Here is a 20,798-nt window from a genome sequence, read left to right as displayed (position 1 = left end):
CAGAACATAAGAAAACAAATGAACAAAGGGGAGAAAAAAGAAAGAGAGACAAACCAACAAAAAGACTTTTAACTATAGAGAACAAACTGAACCATACAAACCAGACAAGAGGTGGGTGGAGTGATGGGTGAAATAGGTGATGGGGATTAAAGAGTACAGTTATCATGATGAATAAAATAAAATAAAATAAAATAGCTATCCACTAAGTACCACAGTGATCGCTAAAAACTTAATAACTACTCATGGGGGGCTCATTTTTAATACCCCTATTCTAACTTTACGACCTACCATCTATTTTTCTAAAAATTTCTATACTCGTTCCTACTTGATGTTAGTTATCTAAAGAGAAAAGAAAAGAGCAAAGATGAAAATCAGAATGAAGTATGTGTTAGTATCAGTTTTTTAAAAAGTGTTGTTCCATGAGAAATATACAGTGCTACTAAACGCACTGCTGTGATAAAGTATCTGGAATTTTTAGGGGCGCCTGGGTGGCTCAGTTGGTTAAGCGACTGCCTTTGGCTCAGGTCATGATCCTGGAGTCCTGGGATTGAGTCCCGCATCGGGCTCCCTGCTCAGCAGGGAGTCTGCTTCTCCCTCTGACCCTCCTCCCTCTCATGCTCTCTGTCTCTCATTCTCTCTGTCTCAAATAAATAAATAAAATCTTAAAAAAAAAAAAAGTATCTGGGATTTTTAAATCTATCATTCTATTTTCACCTCATTATACACAAAGTTGTAGATTCTAAAATAGTATTTTTAAATTTTCAAATTATAATTCTTCTTTTTCAGGATTCACTGGCAAAAGGATATTGTTCACTGACAATATTCCCTCATTTACTTTAAAGGAAGGAGGAACATTATCTATAAGCAAGATGGGACATTCCAGAACCTCTCCTCACAGGTGTGGTGCTGGTTATTAATCCTATGTGGTCAGATTAGGGAACAATTACATTCAAGTCCAACAGGTTCACCATAGATATTCTAGATGCAATACCTTACCCACTCATTACTGTATTACACAGCCATGGGAACATAAAAACCAGATCAGTACTAAAAAGGCTGAATTTTTAAAAAGCAGGTTAGGTTTTATCTACTGTGTAAGAATCACTACTCATTTCTGAGGCTGAATAATAATGTATACCAACTGAGCTATGAAGAATGCTGATTTCATTTCATTTCTATTTTTATTTTTTATAAATTTGGGGGGAAAGAAACCAGGCTAGTAAATTTAAATCTACTATTAACGTATTATATAAATAAATATGTGTATGACCTCTCTTCACATAGACACACACACACACTTTGTTATTACTTTCTTTCCTCAAAGAGGAATTGAAATTTTTTTCTGTTTCATAATTTCCCTGTTGGGATGATACAGCCAGTTCCCAATTTCACAAAGATCAACAGAACTTAACCTAGACGTGAAATTAAGATTTTAGCATTTCATATTTTTAAAGCTTGCACAATTATACTGCCTTGAGGAAGGGCAGACTGTAAATGTAACTTAAAGAAAAAACTGGACTTTCTGAAATGTTACATAAAGGTAGTTCTCTTAAGAGATGTTCCAAGTTGAACGTAACATAACCAGATGCAGTCCGTGCTTATTCTGTGCCAAGCACTGTTTATAATGCCTGCGTCTCATGGTCTCTTCCTGACAACTCTGTAAGGTTAAGTCCCATTAGCTTTCCCATTTCATCGATGAGGAAACAGAGACAGAACAAGGATATGTAACCTGCTCAAGGTTAAGAGTGGTAATATCAGGTTGAAATGAAAACTGTCTGCTCTCAAGACCATGCATGATCTTAATCACAGCACATATTGCCTCCAAATTCTTCCAGGTCACTTCAAATTTAAGTCAAGAGAATGATCTTTTCAAAAAAAGTTTTATAATTATCACAATAATCTAGAAGCAGTATCTCCAGATAATTTCCGTAGTAATTCTCAATACTTACTATCAAAGTTAACCTTTAATGAAAGAAGAAAGCTGGCAAAAACCTAGCAATATTCCATTAATCACAGTCACCGAAGTTTTCAACCCCACTGACACATAATCTGACAAATATGAAAATGTTGCCAATAACTGGTTAATATTTTGAAATATTTTGAAACTGGTTAATATTTAGACTTCTCCCAGAGGATCTAGTATAATGGTTGCCATATCCATAATTTCAATTATGACAAATTGCAAGGCTCAGGTTGAGGAAGAGAGAATCCGATTTTTATTTTATAAGTGTGTTTTGCAAATAATTACTTTTTATGACTTTGGATAATAAAAGGATTATTTTCTCAACTTTAAAAAATAATTTTTTTTAAAAGATTTTATTTATTTATTTGAGAGAGAGAGAATGAGAGACAGAGAGCACGAGAGGGAAGAGGGCAGAGGGAGAAGCAGACTCCCCGCTGAGCAGGGAGCCCGATGCGGGGCTCGATCCCGGGACTCCAGGATCACGATCTGAGCCGAAGGCAGTCGCTTAACCAACTGAGCCACCCAGGCGCCCCTTTAAAAAATAATTTTAAAGAGAAAAGGTAAACAAAGAAAACATTGTTCTCGATGATTCCACTTAGAATCTATCTTAATTTGTCTTGAAATAAAACCTAAAAATTTTAACTAAAATGTCTGTGCTAGTTCACAAATATGTTAAGCAGTATTACCAAGGCAACCATAGTAATTTCAAGTATAACTACTGTGTTTAAATGGTTACCAGTAGGGGTGCCTGGGTGGCTCAGTAGGTTAAGCGTCTGCCTTCTGCTCAGGTCATGATCTCGGGGTCCTGGGATCAAGCTGTGTCGACCTGTGTCGGGCTCCCTGCTCAGAGGGGAGCCTGCTTTTCCCTTTCTTCCCACCCCCCAACTTGTGTTCTTTTGCTATTCCTCTCTCTCAACTAAATGAATAAATCTTTAAAAAAATAAAATGAAAAAATAAATAAATAAATGGTTACCAGTGACTTAAATCCTACACAGCCAGAAGATCACTGCTTGCCTTTTTTTTTTTTTAAGATTTAATTAATTTATTTATTTGTCAGAGAGAGAGAGAGGGAAACCACACAAACAGGGGGAGTGGCAGGCAGAGGGAGAAGAAGGCTCCTGCTGAGCAAGGAGCCTGATGCAGGACTCGATCCCAGGACCCTGGGATCATGACCTGAGTCGAAGGCAGACGCTTAACCTACTGAGCCACTCAGGTGTCCCGAAAGAGCATGCTTTTAATTAGAATATTCCACCACTGTCCCCGTCAGAGACCACATCCATTTTATCACTAAAATTTCCAGACAGAGGGTGAGACTGTCAAAACATTATGTAAGTATATAAGATTAATCAGTCTAACTAGTAATAACTATCAAGCATTGCTGCCAGGCTACAATTAAGTAAACTGAAAAGCATTATTCATGGCAGAAGTGTCTTGCAGGAACTAACCTAATCACTGTATGTCGTTTCCATGAATCCCAAAGACCAATCCACAACCACCAATTGTCATATTCCAACTCATCATATACAGAAAGGTTTCCAAAAATAAATCTTCCAACAGTGGACAAAAGCAAGCATCATGCGAAGTTACTGAATGTTTATGGAAGTGGTATGAACTTTTAAACAGTGAACAAGGGAGTGAGAAGAAAATATAGATGAGCACATTTTAAACAAGTCGATTCCAAAAGGAGTAGTCACGGATGACCACATAATTTCTACAGCATTTGTCTCTAGAAAGCAAATTTAATTACATTTTAGTAAAGATGTAACTACTATTGTCAGTGTTCATAACACCTCAAATAAATTAATGGAAATTTGACTTAAGAACTGCTGGAATGCTATCTAGTTCTCCCATTTTTTTTTTCCCTCCTTGTTTATTTTTAAGCTAGAAAGGAAAATCAAATGTAGAACAGTTATGATGGACTTTCTGAAGGAATAGGTACCACAGATTTGGGGCCCAAGTCTAGTCAGGATTCCAAAATACCTAGTTTCTTCAACCCTAATTGGACAAAGAAATATACTGAAGGTTTCCTTCCAGAAAAGGAACATTTGACAATATAAAAAAACAAACAAACATTTATTTTGGGGTAAGAGAGAGATTTTTCCCAAATAACAAGATGAGTTACAGCTACCCTATTTCAATAATTTATAATTCTGCCAGTCACAAAGAATGAGGACTATATAACCATTTTTCTCTTTAAATGAGAAGCTGGTGCACAACTGGTATGGATGGAAAAAAAAAATGATAAATCTTAAAAATTCAAATGACAAGTTCCTTTTGGCTAGAGAGTGAGACAAGGGATAGCACACAAGCTCAAACTGTGCAATCTGTAAAGACAGTGATAAAGTGACTACTCCACAGATGAAGATAGACAATGTACTCTTGGACTTACAAGGGGCCCCTCCCCCCTGCCCCCCCCCCCCGTGTTTGAGAGGGAAAGGAAACAACATATTTTAGCATAATATGCAGTTGCATTTACACCTAAAGAAAGGCTATCAAAATGAATATTTGGGCAGTTTTCCATGGTAACTTGAACGAGTCTACATTTCAGCTCTGTGTCCTCAACACTCTCTATCTACAGCTCAAATGCACACGGCATCTGCCAGCCATGCCCACGAATTCCTCACGTCCCAGCTGAGTGCCTCTGCCTCTAGCTCGAGAAGTCCCAAGCTTGACAGGGGTTAACCATATCCAGAAGGCTCTGGAAGAGGTCTGCTGGGCAGCAGGTCTGCTGCTGCTGCTGCTGCAAAGAGGCCTCTTGTTGGACTGAAGATCAGGAGCCGAAATAATGTCCAGAAGCAAAAATCCACTGATCCAAGCAGGATGTTCGGCCTGTCAGTTTCATCCTTCCTCTCCCCTGAACTGTTCTGAGGGCTCCCCACTGCAGCTGCAGGCCACTAGAGCAGAGAGATAATGTAGGACAAAATGACCAGGCTTATGATGGCAAAGAACATCAGGATGAAAATATCCGGCATTATGGAACCCTTAGCCGAGGAGGCCTCTGGATTCCAGGCAAATACGAGCTGTGAGCACAGACGCTGCAGCCAGTGGAGAGAAATGGCTCCCTCTTTTCCTTTCCCTACATCCATCTTTAAAAATAAATTAAGTAGGGGCACCTGGGTGGCACAGTCGGTTAAGCCTTGGACTCTTGGTTTTGGCTTAGGTCGTGATCTCAGGGTCGTGAGATGGAGCCCCGCGTCAGGCTCCATGCTTGGCATAGAAGGGAGTCTGCTTGAGATTCTCTCTCTACCCCCTCCCTCTGTCCCTCCCCTCTCTCTCAAATAAATAAATATTTAAATAAAAATGAATTAAGTAAGTAGGACTTTATTAGTTTAAAGGCTGAAAACATGGCCTGACACAAATCTCATTTTTCACTTTTCTTGTGAAGATGGTCTCCTTTAAATTTAATCAAACTTAAGGAGCACAAACCACCATTTCTCAAAGTGATTCACATATAAAATCTACGAGCAAAAAGGCAGAACTCTACAATAAATGGTTTTCAGTACTCTAGACAGCGCCCATTCTAGAACTTCATTTATTAAGCACTTCTTGGACAACACCCAGTTGTCTAGAGTCCTCCCCTATTACCTTTCTTTTTAAAGCATTATACGACCAGAAAAAAAACCTATGTAGGAAAAAAACGCTCTTCTCTATCTATAGATTGGCATGTTCACTACTGTCAGCCCTATTTGATAAAGCAATTATCAAAAGGCAAAAAACATTTCCATACTTAAACAAAGTATTTAAAATAATCACAGGGACTGACAATTTGTAACCACAAGCCTCCGAAATGCACCAGATGATCCTTGGGACTTGCTACAGTCTATTTGCACACAGCAGCAGAGTAATTCTTTAAAAATAAAAATCAGATCATATCACTTCTCTCCTCAAAAGCCCTCCATTTTCATTTAGAATAAAGATAAAAATCCCTTCAATGGCCACTAAAGCCTTACATAATCCGGTACCCTGTCCCCATTATCTCTCTGACCTCATCATCTACTTCTCTCCCCTGTTCTCATTCAACTCCACACTGGCCTCCGTACTTCAGGAACACAGGCCCCTTGCTGCAATTCCAATTCAGCATGGAGTCTTCCACCCCAAAACTTTTGCACTGGCTGTTCCTTCTGCTTGGAATGCATTTCCCCCAGATATCCATGGGTCTAATTCCTCTACTCCTTCAAACAAAATACAGTGTGGGGGCAGGGTGCATGCTGGGAGCGGGAGGAGGAGCCTGCTCAGCTGTCAGGCAAGAGGGGATGGATGCCTGGATGGAGCGGGACCGGGCTGGGAGGAATCTGCTTTATTCTGCAGGGGGGCTAATCGCCCTGCTGATTGGTCCGAAATTCACCTTCTCAATGAGGCCTATCCTTGGCCACCTATTTAAAACTGCATCTCACCCCCTACCCTCACACTCCTGATTCCCTTCCCTACTCTACCTTTTTTGTCCACAGCATTACTGCCTGCTAATATATTATCTAATTTTTTGTATGCTCATTGTTTATTATTATCTATCTGTACAATGCTCAAGGAGGACAAAATTCTCTTTGTTCCCTGTAGTATCTAAAAGAACTAGAACGGTGTCTGATAGATGGTAAGCACTCAATTACTACTGAACAGAATCAAATGAGCCAGGACAACGCGTATAGAATCACTAGTAAGACCAAGCAAGACACATCTTATTGAAATACTCATGCCAAAGATCTTACCTGGTCAACAGACCAGATGCTTCTAATGTAAGGAGTAAAAGCACCATTTAGCAGCCAGGTAGACAGCTTAGCCGGCTTATTTCACAACAAACTATTCTCCTCATTTGAAGCAAAGATTACTGAGAGGTGCCCTCTACTTACCCACATCGACCAACCTAGACTCCATGGTAGAATATTGAGCCTAGTTATATCCTATATATCCTGTTACAGGATTAAAAAAAAAAAAAAAGCTAGTCAAAAGAGAATGCACTGAGCAGACTACAGGAAAACTAGTTCATCAACCAGTTATAAACAGGACAGCACAAGGTTGTTTCTTCAATCACTCCATCAATAAATATTAACTGCCGAGCACTGGGGATGCAATGATGAAAAAGACGAGAGGAAGGCATATATAAATGTAAAATCATAATAGAGCATGATTAGAACTATAAAAGGGAACATCAAGGTGCTAGCGAACACACAGGAGAGGGCCCCAACCCAGACTTAGGAAGGAGTTAATGAGGGAAAGATTTACTGAAGGACCCAAACCCTAAGCTAGACCCTGAAGCTTCTTTATCTTTTGAAATCAGCTCATTTGAGAAAAACGGGGCATCTTATTGACACGTCAGACAAAAACTCAATGATATTTTCTTAAAGGATGTATAATTTATTCAGTTTTCAAGTGTAGGCATCTACAAGGAGCTTCAACTCCTTCATCTTTCTCCCACACTGATTCTCTTATATCACCTATCTTGGATGCTCAGCCTATTTTCAAAGAATGAAAGTATGTCTGTAAGCCCAAACAATGAGGCTGGGTATTTCTTTCGCAGTGATGGAGGAAAGCAGTATTTCTAAGTAATGTTTTTTTGCTAAATTAGGAAAACAATTCTTCTCTGCCACAAAAGTCAACCAATCAATTTACTTACACAGTTTTTATCCAAATACAAAAGAAAAACCAATGGTTATCTATCTACTCCTTTAACATTCTCCATTCAATGCAAATCTCTTTTTCTGTACACTTCATATGTTTTCTTTATTTCTTTGACTGTCTGGAATAAATTTCAACCTTTATACCCCATCCATTTTTATCTGTTTCTTCAGATACAGTTATTACCTTCTTCCTCCAACTAAGCTTCTCTCATATTCTGTATGTTACTTCCACACTACAAATTTGACTTGGTCGTTTGTTTTAGACAAACATTTATGCTTCATCTCATTAATAACAGGCACCACGTGCAACTGGAAGGCTTTAGTTTGTTGTTGTTGTTGTTTTTTTAAGATTTTATTTATTCATTTGACAGAGAGAGACATAACACAGCGAGAGAGGGAACACAAGCAGGGCGAGGGGGAGAGGGAAAAGCAGGCTCCCGCAGGGAGCCCGATGCGGGGCTCGATCCCAGGACCCTGGGATCATGACCTGAGCCGAAGGCAGACGCTTAACAACTGAGCCACCCAGGTGCCCCTGGAAAGCCTTTAGTTTTGACACAGAACCGATCACAGTATTTACCCAATAAGAAGGGTTAGCAGACTTTCAAATAATAATCATAGCCCTGGATCAAGAAAAATGTGATCAGAAATAGATTTAGAGCCAAAAGACCTGGGATGTGTGCAATTTCATAGGTGGTATTATAGAGTTCAGTTCATTTCTCTCAAGTGCAGTTTCCTCATCTGAAATCTCTAAGTACTAAAGATTCAACAAGGAAGGAAACAAACTCCCTACTCCACTACAGCATATAAGCCAGAGAGAGAAAAGACACAATAACAAACACAGGATGGTAAAATCTGCTAAGAACAAAGTGGAGTAAGGAGCAGACACTGACAGTGAGGCAGACTGCAGCTACGGTAGTGAGGGGGAAAGAGCTCCTGGTGATGAGACCTTTGAGGAGGGTCCTGAAAGAAATGAAGGAGCCAGTTACGTGGATATGCAGGGAGAGTGTTCAGGCCCACGTTAGGAACCAGGGCAAAGGTCCTACTGCGAATGTGGATGTCTGTACTCAAGGAAGAACAAAGAGGCCAGAGTGCCTGGAAAGCAGAGAGTGAGTGGAAAAAATACAGATGGTGTCAGTGCACAGGAACAAATCATGTAGGATCTTTCGGAACTGACCACACTGTCTTTTGTTTGATTATTTAAAATTATCTTCTCAGGATGCCTGGGTGGCTCAGTCGGTTAAGCGTCTGCCTTCAGCTCAGGTCATGATCCCAGGGTCCTGGGATCAAGTCCTGCATCGGGCTCCTTGCTCGGTGGGGAGCCTGCTTCTCCCTCTGCCTGCCGCTCCCCCTGCTTGTGCTCTCTCTCTCTCTCTGTCAAATAAATAAATAAAATCTTTAAAAAAATTAAAATTAAAAATTAAATTAAAAAAAAATTTTCTTCTCTCCCATTAGGAGTCTCAACTCTATCATCAGGGCTCATGTTTATCTTATTTACTGTTACATTCCCCAGAGACTAGTCCTGTGCCTAGTATAAGTTGGGTATTCAAGTATTGAATGAAATCAGGTTAAATGTAAATCCAGAAACTCCCTTTACGTATTCAGTATACCCAGCAGCTTTTATATTGACATAAAAGGCTACACTTATTGGTTAAACAATCATTTTTATCAAATGTAACTCTAAACTAGGCTATAATCTGCCCACTGGTTTTCACTAAAACAATGGCTGCTGACCGACCCTTGTTGTAAGGTCTTCTGCTAGATCACAGAAGAATCTACAACCCCACTTCCATTTCCCTCTTCAAGAACTAAGGAGAGGTAAGGAACTCAGGTATGAGAAACTTGCAATGTGAAGCTGTAAAAAAAATGGAAAAAGTGGTACATAGTAGGGACAGACTGCCTTCCACTTACCATGACAATTCAGTTTTCCTGAAATTTGAGGAAATAGTTCCCACTAAGTCCAAAAACTCTTTACTGCCTCCTAAGCTTGGTTAGAGAACCTCTATAACCAAGAAAAGGCAATACTGTAGCACAAAGATGCAGCTTACTATAGCAGTTAGGTTCTAAGACTAGCCATTTAAAATTTTTGGACTTTTATTGGTAACTAAATATTTGCAGCATGCATATGCATATATATGCCACCTCCTGCCAAATACTGCAATTAAGAAGCCAAAAGAAATGTCCAGATGATTTCCAATCATTTAAAAGGTCTAGCTATATCTCTGCAAAATTTTGCCATCTGGGCAACCACATCAAACGGCAGTCAAGAACTTGATATGCTCATCTTTTAATTCCCCATTTTCCAAACAGTATCTGTTAGAGTCAGTAACTGTACATTATTCCTAATGATCAAACTCACTACCTATTGTTCCTTTCTCAAAAGTACAGTCTTACAAATGAAGTATGCAGAATGCCTATTAACCAAGAAGTTAAAAATTCAGTGAAAATTTGAATTGTATGATAAATGAAAAGTGCTAACTGAAACATAAAGGTACAAATACACATAACACATAATTAAGTTAGTGTAAATATGAAAAGTAACTAGATATTTTATTAATTAGCACAAAAAGTTAATGTTCAAATTATAGCCTGCTCTAAAACTGGCAGCCTGTAGAACCACGCCAGCCTTCAGCGTGTTTGATTTGGCCAGAATAGTGGGTTTTTTGTTTGCTTGTTTTGTTTTAATGTCAATTTGAGTGCTTTTAGGAAGTATAAGTACTCTGTTTTACCACAAATCCTACCACTTCCAGTTGTATAATACTGAGCCTCATTTATGTTATTTGTCTAACCCTAAAGGTATTTAAATTTGCAAACCTTGCAATTGTAGGTGAAGATGTTTGGCCTCTTATGCAAATTCTGAAATGACTTTGGAAAACACTGAAATAGCCATAGTCCTGGACAAGTGCTAATTTTTTTCAGTGATACAAACATCATAGAAAAATAAACAATGAAACATTTTCCTAAGGCAACCTTAGGTTTACCATTCTATTTTCAGAGACTCTCTAGTATTAAAAACACTTCAGGGGTGCCTGGGTGGCTTGGTGAGTCTTGAGTGTCTGACTCTTGATTTTGGCTCAGGTAATGATCTTGGGGCTGTGGGATCGAGCCCCCACCAGGCTCCAGGCTCTGCACTCAATGCAGAATCTGCTTGAGATTCTCCCTCTCCCTCTGCCCCTCTCCCTACTGGAGTGCTTGTCTCTCTCCCTCTCTAAAATAAATATAAAATCTTAAAAAAAAAACAACAAAAAACTTCAGAAGTCCACTACCCCAATTTTCATCATTTGCCTACTAGGTTCGATTAGAGAACCACTGGGGCCCAGAGAAGCAAAGTGACTTGTTCAGGTCATACAGCCAAGTAACCTGGTTACAAAAGTGTTCTTGAGTTTACTTCCTTCCCCTAGTAAGGTTTTGATTTCGCAAGGGGAAAGATTAGTGTTTCCCATTATTTGGAGACTTTTTCTAACACTCCACTCAGCAAGCATTCAACAAGTGGTACTGAGATTTGCTCCCAAGGGATGAACTCAGTTCTTGTTTATAAATAATCAGAACCCAATTTACACAATGTTCTATGTCAATTATATCTTAATAAAGCTGGAAATAAATAAACAGACAAATGGCTAGAACCCAGCTAAAGTCAAGTAGAGAGAACAGATTCCTACTCAGCAGTGACAGTATTTGTTGAATGAATGAAGAAATAAATGCAACTTTAGTTCAGTGGGTATGCTTGTAGTCAGGGGCTTTCAAATGGATAAAGGAGCCAAAGGCACAACAATGGACAAACCTTCACCTTTCAAATAGACACTAGCCTTAAATAAGACCTTTTCACATGGAAAAAAACAGGTTCATAATCCAGTTCCATAATGCCTGATTAAGCCAAAATACAGCATTTTCCCAGGTTAGCAAATCACCAAATCCTTTGTTAAATAATAAATCCATCCCCATGATACTTAAAGTTTTAGGGTATAGCTCAGACCTGATTCAAATGTTTTGCAGAGTAATTCACAAACACATTACTTCAGCATTTCTTCCACATCTAAGCAGAATATCAAAACCCACCATTCTTAGGGCAGTGAAAATACACTGTATAATATTAAATGTTAATATGTCGTTATGCATTTGTCCAAATTCATAGATTTACAGCACCAAGAGTGAGCCCTAAGGTAAACTATGATGTGTCACGATGGGTTCATCCTTGGTTTAAAAAAAAAAAAATACCATTATGGTGAGTGATGTTGACAATGTGGGAAGTTATGCACGTGTCGGGGCAGAGGCATATTTGGAAAATCTCTATACCTCCCTCTAAATTTTGTTATAAAGTTAAAGATGTTCTAAAAATATTGTCTTTAAACAAATAAATTAATTTTAAAGGAAAAAAATATCATCCTGCAATATTCTTTTCCAAGTATAGCCTACATCAGGGCTCAACAATTTGCAACACCCATGCCCTTGCCTGGGTAGCTTCCAATAACCTTTGGAAGCCTCCACATTCCAATGCCAAGCAGGGCTGCAGGTTCTTAGTTATTGCCTACTTTCCCTTTGCTTGTTTCTTTTTTCTTTTTTTAAGACTTTATTTATTTGAGAGAGTGAGAGAGCATAGGCATGGGGGAGGGGCAGAGGGAGAAGTACTCCCAGCTGAGCAAGGAGCCTGACACGGGGCTCAATTCCAGGACCCCTGGGATCACAACCTGAGCCGAAGGCAGACGCTTAAACAACTGAGCCAGCCAGGCACCCACCCTTTGCTTGTTTCTTAAATTTTCATTAGCAGGATCAAAGTTAATGTGGGTGGAAATTCTCGTACCTGGACCAGATTCTTCACTTTCATCTTCTATTCTTAGCCATATCATCTTCCAACTAAGTTCACATGGTGTGAAAAAATTTTTGCTACCTTTCCTGCTTCTTTTTACATTTCATGTTCTACATTTGTTTTTCATTTTTTTCTTTCACCCTTTCATTAGACAGAACACACAAGCTCAAACATATCCCCCTGCTTGTTCTTTGGGAAACGGGCAAATGGTGCTTGCACTCAGCCTAAGATAAAGGTCAGAGAAACTGAACACAGGATAAGGGTAGGGAGAAAATGGTTAAGTTCAGCACTGGGGACAACGGGGAGTAGAGGTTAAGAAAGAAGCAGCCATGATCTGCAATTCTGTTTTGATTTTCACAACAGTCATCCTTTCCAGGTAGGAATGCCAAAATTTCAAGAGGACAAAATGTATAACTCTGAATTTAAGGTGTTTTCTCTACGGTAGAGTATAACTGTGAATTGGGGATGGGAGGGAGGTGGGCTACTTCAGATACTGAGAAAGCTACAGTAGAAAGCTCCTATATGCACAAGAACACTTGCTGGTATCGATCTTATCCTCACACATGTGCAATCTGAGCATGTGAGGGCATTAATGCCCCCTGGAGCAAACCCCTGCCAACAGGGTCAGGGGCCAGGGGATAAATGCTCTCCATCTCAGGTGCATTCAAATTGCTTCCTAAAAGATCCTGGTAGTTTTCAGCCCAGTTGCCCACAGTGGTGACCTACTAAATAAATATTCTCACAGCAGCTTTTTCTCCAGTTTCATTTTCCCAAACCCCCACTACTGGTTCCTGATAATCTCAGGCTAGCACTGAGAGAACTAGCACTATGCAGCAGCTTTCTCAATATCTGAGGCCCACTCCTTGTCTCAGGACAGAAATCCAATACTTCAAGGAAGAGCATGCAGGTCTAGTACCATTTCCACACACAAGTTGGACAAAAGAGAGAGAAGAACTTATATGGAACCATGGCCTGGTTACATTTCTTGATGCGAATGTAATGATGTAAAGTGTAAAGGTGTCCCTTTAAAACTGGACAGGCCATTTGAGAACAAAATCATAATCAAAACTCGCTATGCTCTTTTCCATGGAACTCCTGCAAGGACTCACCACTGAATCTTCACAATGTGCCTGGAATGATGAAAATACTAATATACAGTTGAGTCTTGAGCAATGCAGCGGTTTGGGCGCCGACCCCTCCCACACAGATTTATACCATACATGATATACATCTCTGTATCCATCCCCTTCCCCTAGGGGAGTTGGATGGTAGAAATAAGAATCTTTTAAAGTCTGTATACTGCTAAATTGTGCAGGAATAAAAGTGGGCTGCTAATCTTCATCAGCCAGCTGAGGAAGGCAAGGGCAAAAGATTCACTCACACATCATTGAATTCCTCCAGAGACCTTGCAGGTGTAAAAACATCCAACAGACCAATCACCTATAAGAAAACAGAAAAATCAAGCAGTAAATAAATATAGAACTATAATACCCATCAGGTCTTAAACATTTTAATAAGAACTGATTTCAAATCCCACTATCTCATACACTTAGCTGAAACTTATTTTTTCACCCAAATTATGCTTTTGACTTTTACTTATTAGCATCACTTCCCAGAATAACATATTTTACCATTAAAAACATCATTTCTCTAGAATTTGCTCACATATAGCCATTAGTTTATCAGGAAGCAAAAAGATTTAGGGCTCTTGACTTACACATGCACTAACAGTCTAATGATGAACAAGCAGAAAAAAAGTCACACTTCAACAGCTATTACTATAGTATCTTTTTTCTTCTTTAAACTATTATTATCCCATGAAAATTTTCCACATGTAGTCTTCAAGACTGACTTTTTTTTTCCTTTAGAAAGGACTGACATTTTTAAGCCCCAAAATATTCTCTTAGTATATTCTTGGGGTTATTCTTATAATATTCTTAATATTCAGATACTTTTCTTAATCATCATCAAGTATTTAGATCAGACTATTTAAAAATGGGGGGGAAAAAGGCCATCCTTATACAAGGATAAAGCAAAAACTACTTAATACTCAGTAATCCATGGTCTTTGAGCAGTTTTTCTGGTCATGGAGTTATACTGACTAATCCATATATACCACCACCATTCCCCAACCACCGCCAGTTACTCCTAAAACCAGAGTTAAGAATATCTGGAAACGAAACAAACAAAAGCTAAATGGCCTTCATGAACACTGGCCCATGCCTGGGCCACATTAGCACGCTGTTCTAACCTAGCAAGTTAAATGAACAGCCCTGAAAGTAAAATATACCAATGCTCAAAACATTATCATAAAAAAGAACACTCTTAATTAGAATGTTACTCCACTCATCTAACTATCAGACTTTAAAAAGCAATTTCAATTATACAGCCTGAACCCAAATGGGAAACAAGCCAACAACAACAACAACAAAAAGACCTTGGAAGTCAAGGAGAATAGCTTTTCAAGACTTTGCACCTTATTCCAAAGGAAAGGTACAGTTATCCGTAAGATCATTACCCAGACAACTGTATACAAGAAAATAAAAATTACTTATAATTGCACTACCTATTATAACTATCATTAACATTCTGAGATATTTCCTTTGATGTTTCTGATGTATGTAAATTAAAGTTGGGATTATACTCTGCACAGTTTTATATCCTGCCTTGTCACTTACTACATAATGACTGTATCTTCAAATATTTTTCATGCTCTACCATTTGTATATACCATAACTTAACCAATTTCCTATCTTTGGACATTTAAGGAACACTGCAAGTGTGTGTGCACACGTATGTGCATATGCATATGTACATGTGTAATATATATTTTGCACATCTTGTATTTCCTTCCAGAAAATAAATTTCAAGAAACAGAATTATAGCATTAAAGGACACCAATATATTTAAGGATCTTAATATTGTCAAATTGTCCTACATAAAGGTGAAGTCAGCTTACATTCTCAGCAACAGTGGATCCCTGACCTTACAACAGCTCTGAGTTGTGCTTTAAATCTAAGTCAAATCATTTTATTTTACCTTCACCTTTTACCTTCACCATAATTGTCTTCCTTGAGTTAGATATACTCCTGGCTTAGACCTCTGGTCTTTTGATTACTCTCCCCATCCCCACTTGTACTTTAGGTAACTGAGATCTAGAAGCCAATTTTATTCCAATATTTTCTAAACATTGATTCTTGTTATGTGAGATGCCTCATCTCCCCAATACAACAGAAAAAGTTTAAAACAATTTACATTATTTCAATGGTGATTGTGAAATTCCTCAGATTAAAGTAAATCACTAGAGATCAATTTACATAGGATTTTTCATGCAAGAGTTACCTCAAAGACAAAATAAAGTAAAACAAAATAAGTCCAAAACATTTCCAAATAACAGCTCCAACTTCAATTTGAAAACACAAGCATTTTAGAATCCAAGAGCTGTAAGTCTGAACTCCACAGTCAGTTTGCGATTTCTTAGTTCCATGAATTTACGTCTTCTTCAATCCAATAATCCCAGCACTTGGAATAGTGCCTGGCACACAGCACTTCAATTAATATTTTGTTAAATAAATGAAAGAAAGGTATCTTCTCCAAGCTTCACTTCCTCATACAGAAGAGAAGGGGATGCTTATTTTTATCGCATCGTGGGGAAGATTAAGTCAACAATGTGACTGAAGGTGCCTAGCCCAAAGGCCTGACCCTCTGTTGATTACCAAAATAAGTGGGGATAACAATCCTTAAGTTTTATAAAGAATTACAAAATACAAAGCACAGAAACAAGCTATTTGAAGCAGCCGCTTCCAGTACAAAATTTGAGATACAAAGCGAAGCTAAATTATTCAAATGATTAAGAAGCATGACTGCCAGAAGCACAATAAACTAAGGTGGAAAATAAGAGCAAGCATGTTAGTAAACAGCCCATCAAATTTTAATTTCCTAAAAAAGACACATTTTATGAGATTAAAACTGCCCATGTTACATCAAAGTATTTTTAATTTTTTGTTGGCTTTTACAAATATCCCTTCTCCATTAATTGTATTTATGGAGTATTCATCAAAAGGAAAATACTGTAAAATAAAAGTTTCCCAGCATTAGAATAGGTCTGGAGAACTTTTAGGAATATTCCATAATCTATTCATTTCTCATTTCTTAAATGGAAATTTCCTTTTAATTCAAGTTATACTTTAGCCTATTTCTTTATTCCTTTTGCCATTATATACTTTCAGACACCGAAAAGTAACCCAGGAATCAATTATTTAGAAAAGACATTTATAATAGAAATAATCAGCAAATGTCTCTGATGATTGTCCTACAATGGTCCAAAAGCTGACAGACAGAAGTAACACATTTTTACTAAATTGGCACATACTCAAGAAAAAAATCCACTTTAACTCAGTCACCAAAGACAGTATCTAATGTATTTAACACAAGTGCACCAAAACAATGACTTGGTCTATCATGGTAGTGTTAAATCTAAGGCTCCCAAATAAAATTTATGAAAGGATTCCTTGAATATTTTTAAATTTCAAAATGTACAGATCCCCAAGCCCTTAAGTCCAGACAATCTTTGTAGCACCTATCCAGAAAGCAAAAAGATGCAGTGGGCAGGCTGCTTCCCTTTCATCTTTCCTGAGAGCGGGTTTTAATGAGATCAAGGTCACAAGTTCAATCAGGAATGCACCAGCTAACTCTGTTCATTGAGGAGCTCTTACAGGCACAGAGGACATACCCCTAGCTCCTATTACTCATCTGGTAAGTATGTGTCTGTCATTCATTATCACTAATAAAAGAAATAACTTAAGATGAACCACTGATTCTGAGTCAGGCATTTTTGTGTAAAAGATCACATGTGCACTTGGCACCTAGAAATTGTATTTGTTACCAATACTTAATATTGTCAAGAGTTTTAAGCTGCTGCTGTTTTTGAAGTCCTAGCGGCTAGCTAAAAATTGTACAGTGGCCCAAAAGAATCATTCATTCAAAATATTGTATTTTTAAGTAATCTCTACACCCAAAGTGGGGCTCAAACTCACAACCCTGAGATCAAGAGTCCCAAGATCTACTGACTAGGCCAGCCAGGCGCCCCCCAAAAGAGTCATTTTTTTTTTTTGGATTTTATTTATTTATTTGAGAGAGAGAGAGAGAGAGTGTGTGCATGTGCACGCATGAGTGGGGGGAGAGAGAGGGAGAAGCAGGCTCCCCGCTGAGCGAGGAGCCTGATGCGGGCTCGATCCCAGGACCCTGGGATCATGACCTGAGCTGAAGATAGACACTTAACGGACTGAGCCACGCAGGCACCCCCAAAAGAGTCATTTTTGAAAAAGAAAGAGGAATATGAAGGAGAGGAACGCCTCTTAAAATCCTCGATTAAACTTATTTGGAGGTCTTGGCTCTTCCCTGGGTAAAACTACTTTTACAATTTGAGCTCCTAACAAGTGTTTGTGGAATAGGCTGATATTCAGGAATTTTCCTATATTGAGTCAAAGTCTATTAGCCCCTAACAGAACAGAGAACTATAAAACATTCAGCCATATGCCTTCTTTTGTTCAAAACCAAATTATCAATATTTAAGTACAGATGACCCTCCATATCAATACTGCTAAAACCTAAACATGTTAACATGAAAAGGCCAAATGCTATTAAGCAAGCTGCATATGAAACAACTTATGTAAATTAAAATCCTGTGTTCCTAATACTATCAGCTCCCCTTTTTTTAAAAAAGATTTATCCATTCATTTTAGAAAGAGAGAGAGAGAACGCAATGAGGAGGGTCAGAGAGAGGGGGAGAGACAGTCCCAAGCAGACTCCCTGCTGAGCATGGAGCCCAACACAGGGCTCAATCCCAGGACCCCAAGATAACCACCTGAGCCAAAACCAAAAGTCAGACACTTAACTGTGCCACCCAGGCATCCCATCAGCCCCTTTTCTTTTTTTTTAAAGATTCTTGTAGCCCTTCCTAAATTAGAACAATCATATCCCATCACTGTGGCCTCTTCATTTCTACAGATACAGAGTGACCCAAATGTAACCAGCCTAATACCATATAAGACACATTTTGAAGCATCTTATCACAGAAAATTAAAGCAAAATAAACTAAATAAGCTTGTTTCTTATGATTACTGGAAAAGCTAAGGCATGGAGTCAGATAACCCAAAATAATCGTTGCCCTAAACATTGGCTTAAATGGTCTATGAAGAGAAGCAGAACAATAAAGTACAGTGCTGGTAATCTAAACCAGATGTTCAGAAATGAGCACTGGCAACATCAGTGGGATCCCAGGGCCTCCTGAAAGTGCTTTGGGGTTCTATAAGTGTTTCGCTTGCATTCCATTTTCAAAGTTTTATTTATTTAAAGAGCTACGATAATGTCTTTGTCACATTTATGAATGTGTAATGAAAAACAGCATACACACTCAACTGTGCTAAAAACCAAATGTAAATGCATCAGTTAAGCTGCCAGGACACCTTGATTGTATGCAGACCTTGGAATAAAGCTTCTCCTGGTAGCTTTTTCCATGTATCTCAACTTCGTGCAAACAGGTCACTGATTAGGAAGGCTGTAGCACTGCACTGAACTTTTTAAAAACTCAGCTTTGTACATGGATGATCATAAAAATTATACCTAGGAATAGAAACCTCTATTTCCTGGGGAAAACAGAATTTGCTCAATAGTATGCAATTAAAATAAACCATGAAAATAAATAAGCTATAGCTGTGATTACAACAGCATGGGTTATCCAATTCCAAATTCAAGTCTCAATGCTCCCAATTTAGAAGAAATTTGTACCCTGTGAAACAAGTGTATATTAATAAAGTATCACTGATCTGCAATCTAAGAAAATTTTTTTAAGTTCAATTATTAAAACAGAAAAGGCCTGAATAGCCAAATAATAAATTTAGACATTCTGAATTTTTTTCTACACAGTAACGACTGATAGGGTCAAATGACTCTAAAATCTCTACAGCCATCGTTTCCACAATGATACAAATTTTACAGTTCCTTTCCTATGGCAATCACATAAATTCTTCTTAACGTGATTTTGAAATTTAGGAAAATGAGTGCCCTCCGTTAATTGTTTTTTCACTTCCAGCTAAGAGTCCAACTGCATCCTTTTATTTACTGTATTAGGATTTTGAAGCACTCCTTCGCAGGACGGCACTGCCCTCAAATTTCCAAATTGACAGAAAAGAAAAAGTTATATTTAACCTAAACAACGTCTTTGTCACATTCATTAAAATACCTGAATCTGGAAAAGCTGTCTTAAAGAAGATTAAAAAGGAAAATTATAATACTAAATTACCTATAAATTAATAGTCACCTCAATAAGGCATTCAGTGAATCTAAGGCATGCCGCCTCAAACTTCCCCACTGAAAGAACCCGTAATAACACAAAATAGCCTTGGACTCCCATATTCGGACACTGCAGCCTTAAGTAAATCCAGTAAAGAATGCAAAATCCAAAATTTATTCTTCTTGCATGAATAACTTACATTTTCATGTTTCATATGTTTAAGTAACCGCAGTTCTCTGTAGGTCCTTTTGGCATGAATAATGGACTGAAATGGTCTGGAGAGCTTCTTCACTGCCACACGTAACCCGGTTTTTGTGTCAAAAGCAGCACTTAAAAAAAAAAGAAAGAAAGAAAGAATTCATCATTGAATGTGCTCTAAATACTTCAAAATTAGTATTTACAAGGAAAGCTATTTCATTTCCAAATTAAATGGGTTTATAACAAAATACAAAGTATAAAGATAAAAACCGTAACGACCTATAATCCCACTATCCAAAGTAACATTTTAGTTTTGGTGTCTCCTCATTTTTTTTTTTTTTCTATGCATCTAAATCAGGGATCAGAAAATTTTTTCCATGAAGGGCCAGAGAATAAATATTTTTGGCTTTGTGAGGCTTAGGGTCTTTGTCACAACTACTCGACTCTGTGGTTATAGCCAGAGGGTAGCCAGACAATAAATTTAAAAATGGATGTAGCTGTGTCCCAATTAGCACAAAAACAAGCAGCCACTTGATCTACATGAGCCAACAGACTGATATACAAAGAGCTGGATTCTGTCTTCTCTGCCTTAGGCCTCACTGTCACCTTGCCACCAAATGCTGCCTGATCAGAGTGGAGGGCTTGGAATGATTTCAGGACAATGAGTTGGCACAAAAATTTCTTGAGTGCCTACAAAGTATCTGCCACTCTTTAGAAGCTAAGATATAAGAAGGACAAGTCAATAAATCCCTGTCCCCAAGGGATAAGGGAGAGGGGATGAGCAGAGTAATACAATAATTTCAAATAGTGATGAATGCTATGACTAAATAAAACAGAATAATGGGACAAATGATAGAAAGCCGGGGGGGGGGGGGGATATGCTACTTTAGCTAGGATGTCTGAGCAAGTAGGTTCAAACTGAGACAACTG

At 38.3% G+C, this 20,798-nt stretch overlaps 1 protein-coding gene across 4 annotated transcripts in view; it reads right to left on the bottom strand.

Annotated features, from left to right (window-relative positions):
• MAPK14 (mitogen-activated protein kinase 14) overlaps positions 1–20,798 on the bottom strand; it is a 73,727-nt gene that overhangs the window by 29,785 nt on the left and 23,144 nt on the right. For all 4 annotated transcript variants that reach the window (XM_064597525.1, XM_045866784.3, XM_064597524.1 and 1 more), the window contains exons 2-3: positions 19,870–19,999; positions 13,758–13,816 (exon numbers count right to left, since the gene is read on the bottom strand). In XM_064597525.1, the coding sequence (XP_064453595.1) occupies positions 13,758–13,816; positions 19,870–19,999 (189 nt within the window). The remainder of the gene's footprint in view (positions 1–13,757; positions 13,817–19,869; positions 20,000–20,798) is intronic.

Source organism: Mirounga angustirostris, unplaced genomic scaffold (assembly GCF_029215605.1).
Source record: "Mirounga angustirostris isolate CCGP_5_RB_7025 unplaced genomic scaffold, mMirAng1.0.hap1 SCAF_8, whole genome shotgun sequence".
Taxonomy (NCBI): Eukaryota; Metazoa; Chordata; class Mammalia; order Carnivora; family Phocidae; genus Mirounga; species Mirounga angustirostris.
Note: the sequence above shows the minus strand (reverse complement) of the source record. Positions and strands in the feature narration are given on the sequence as shown.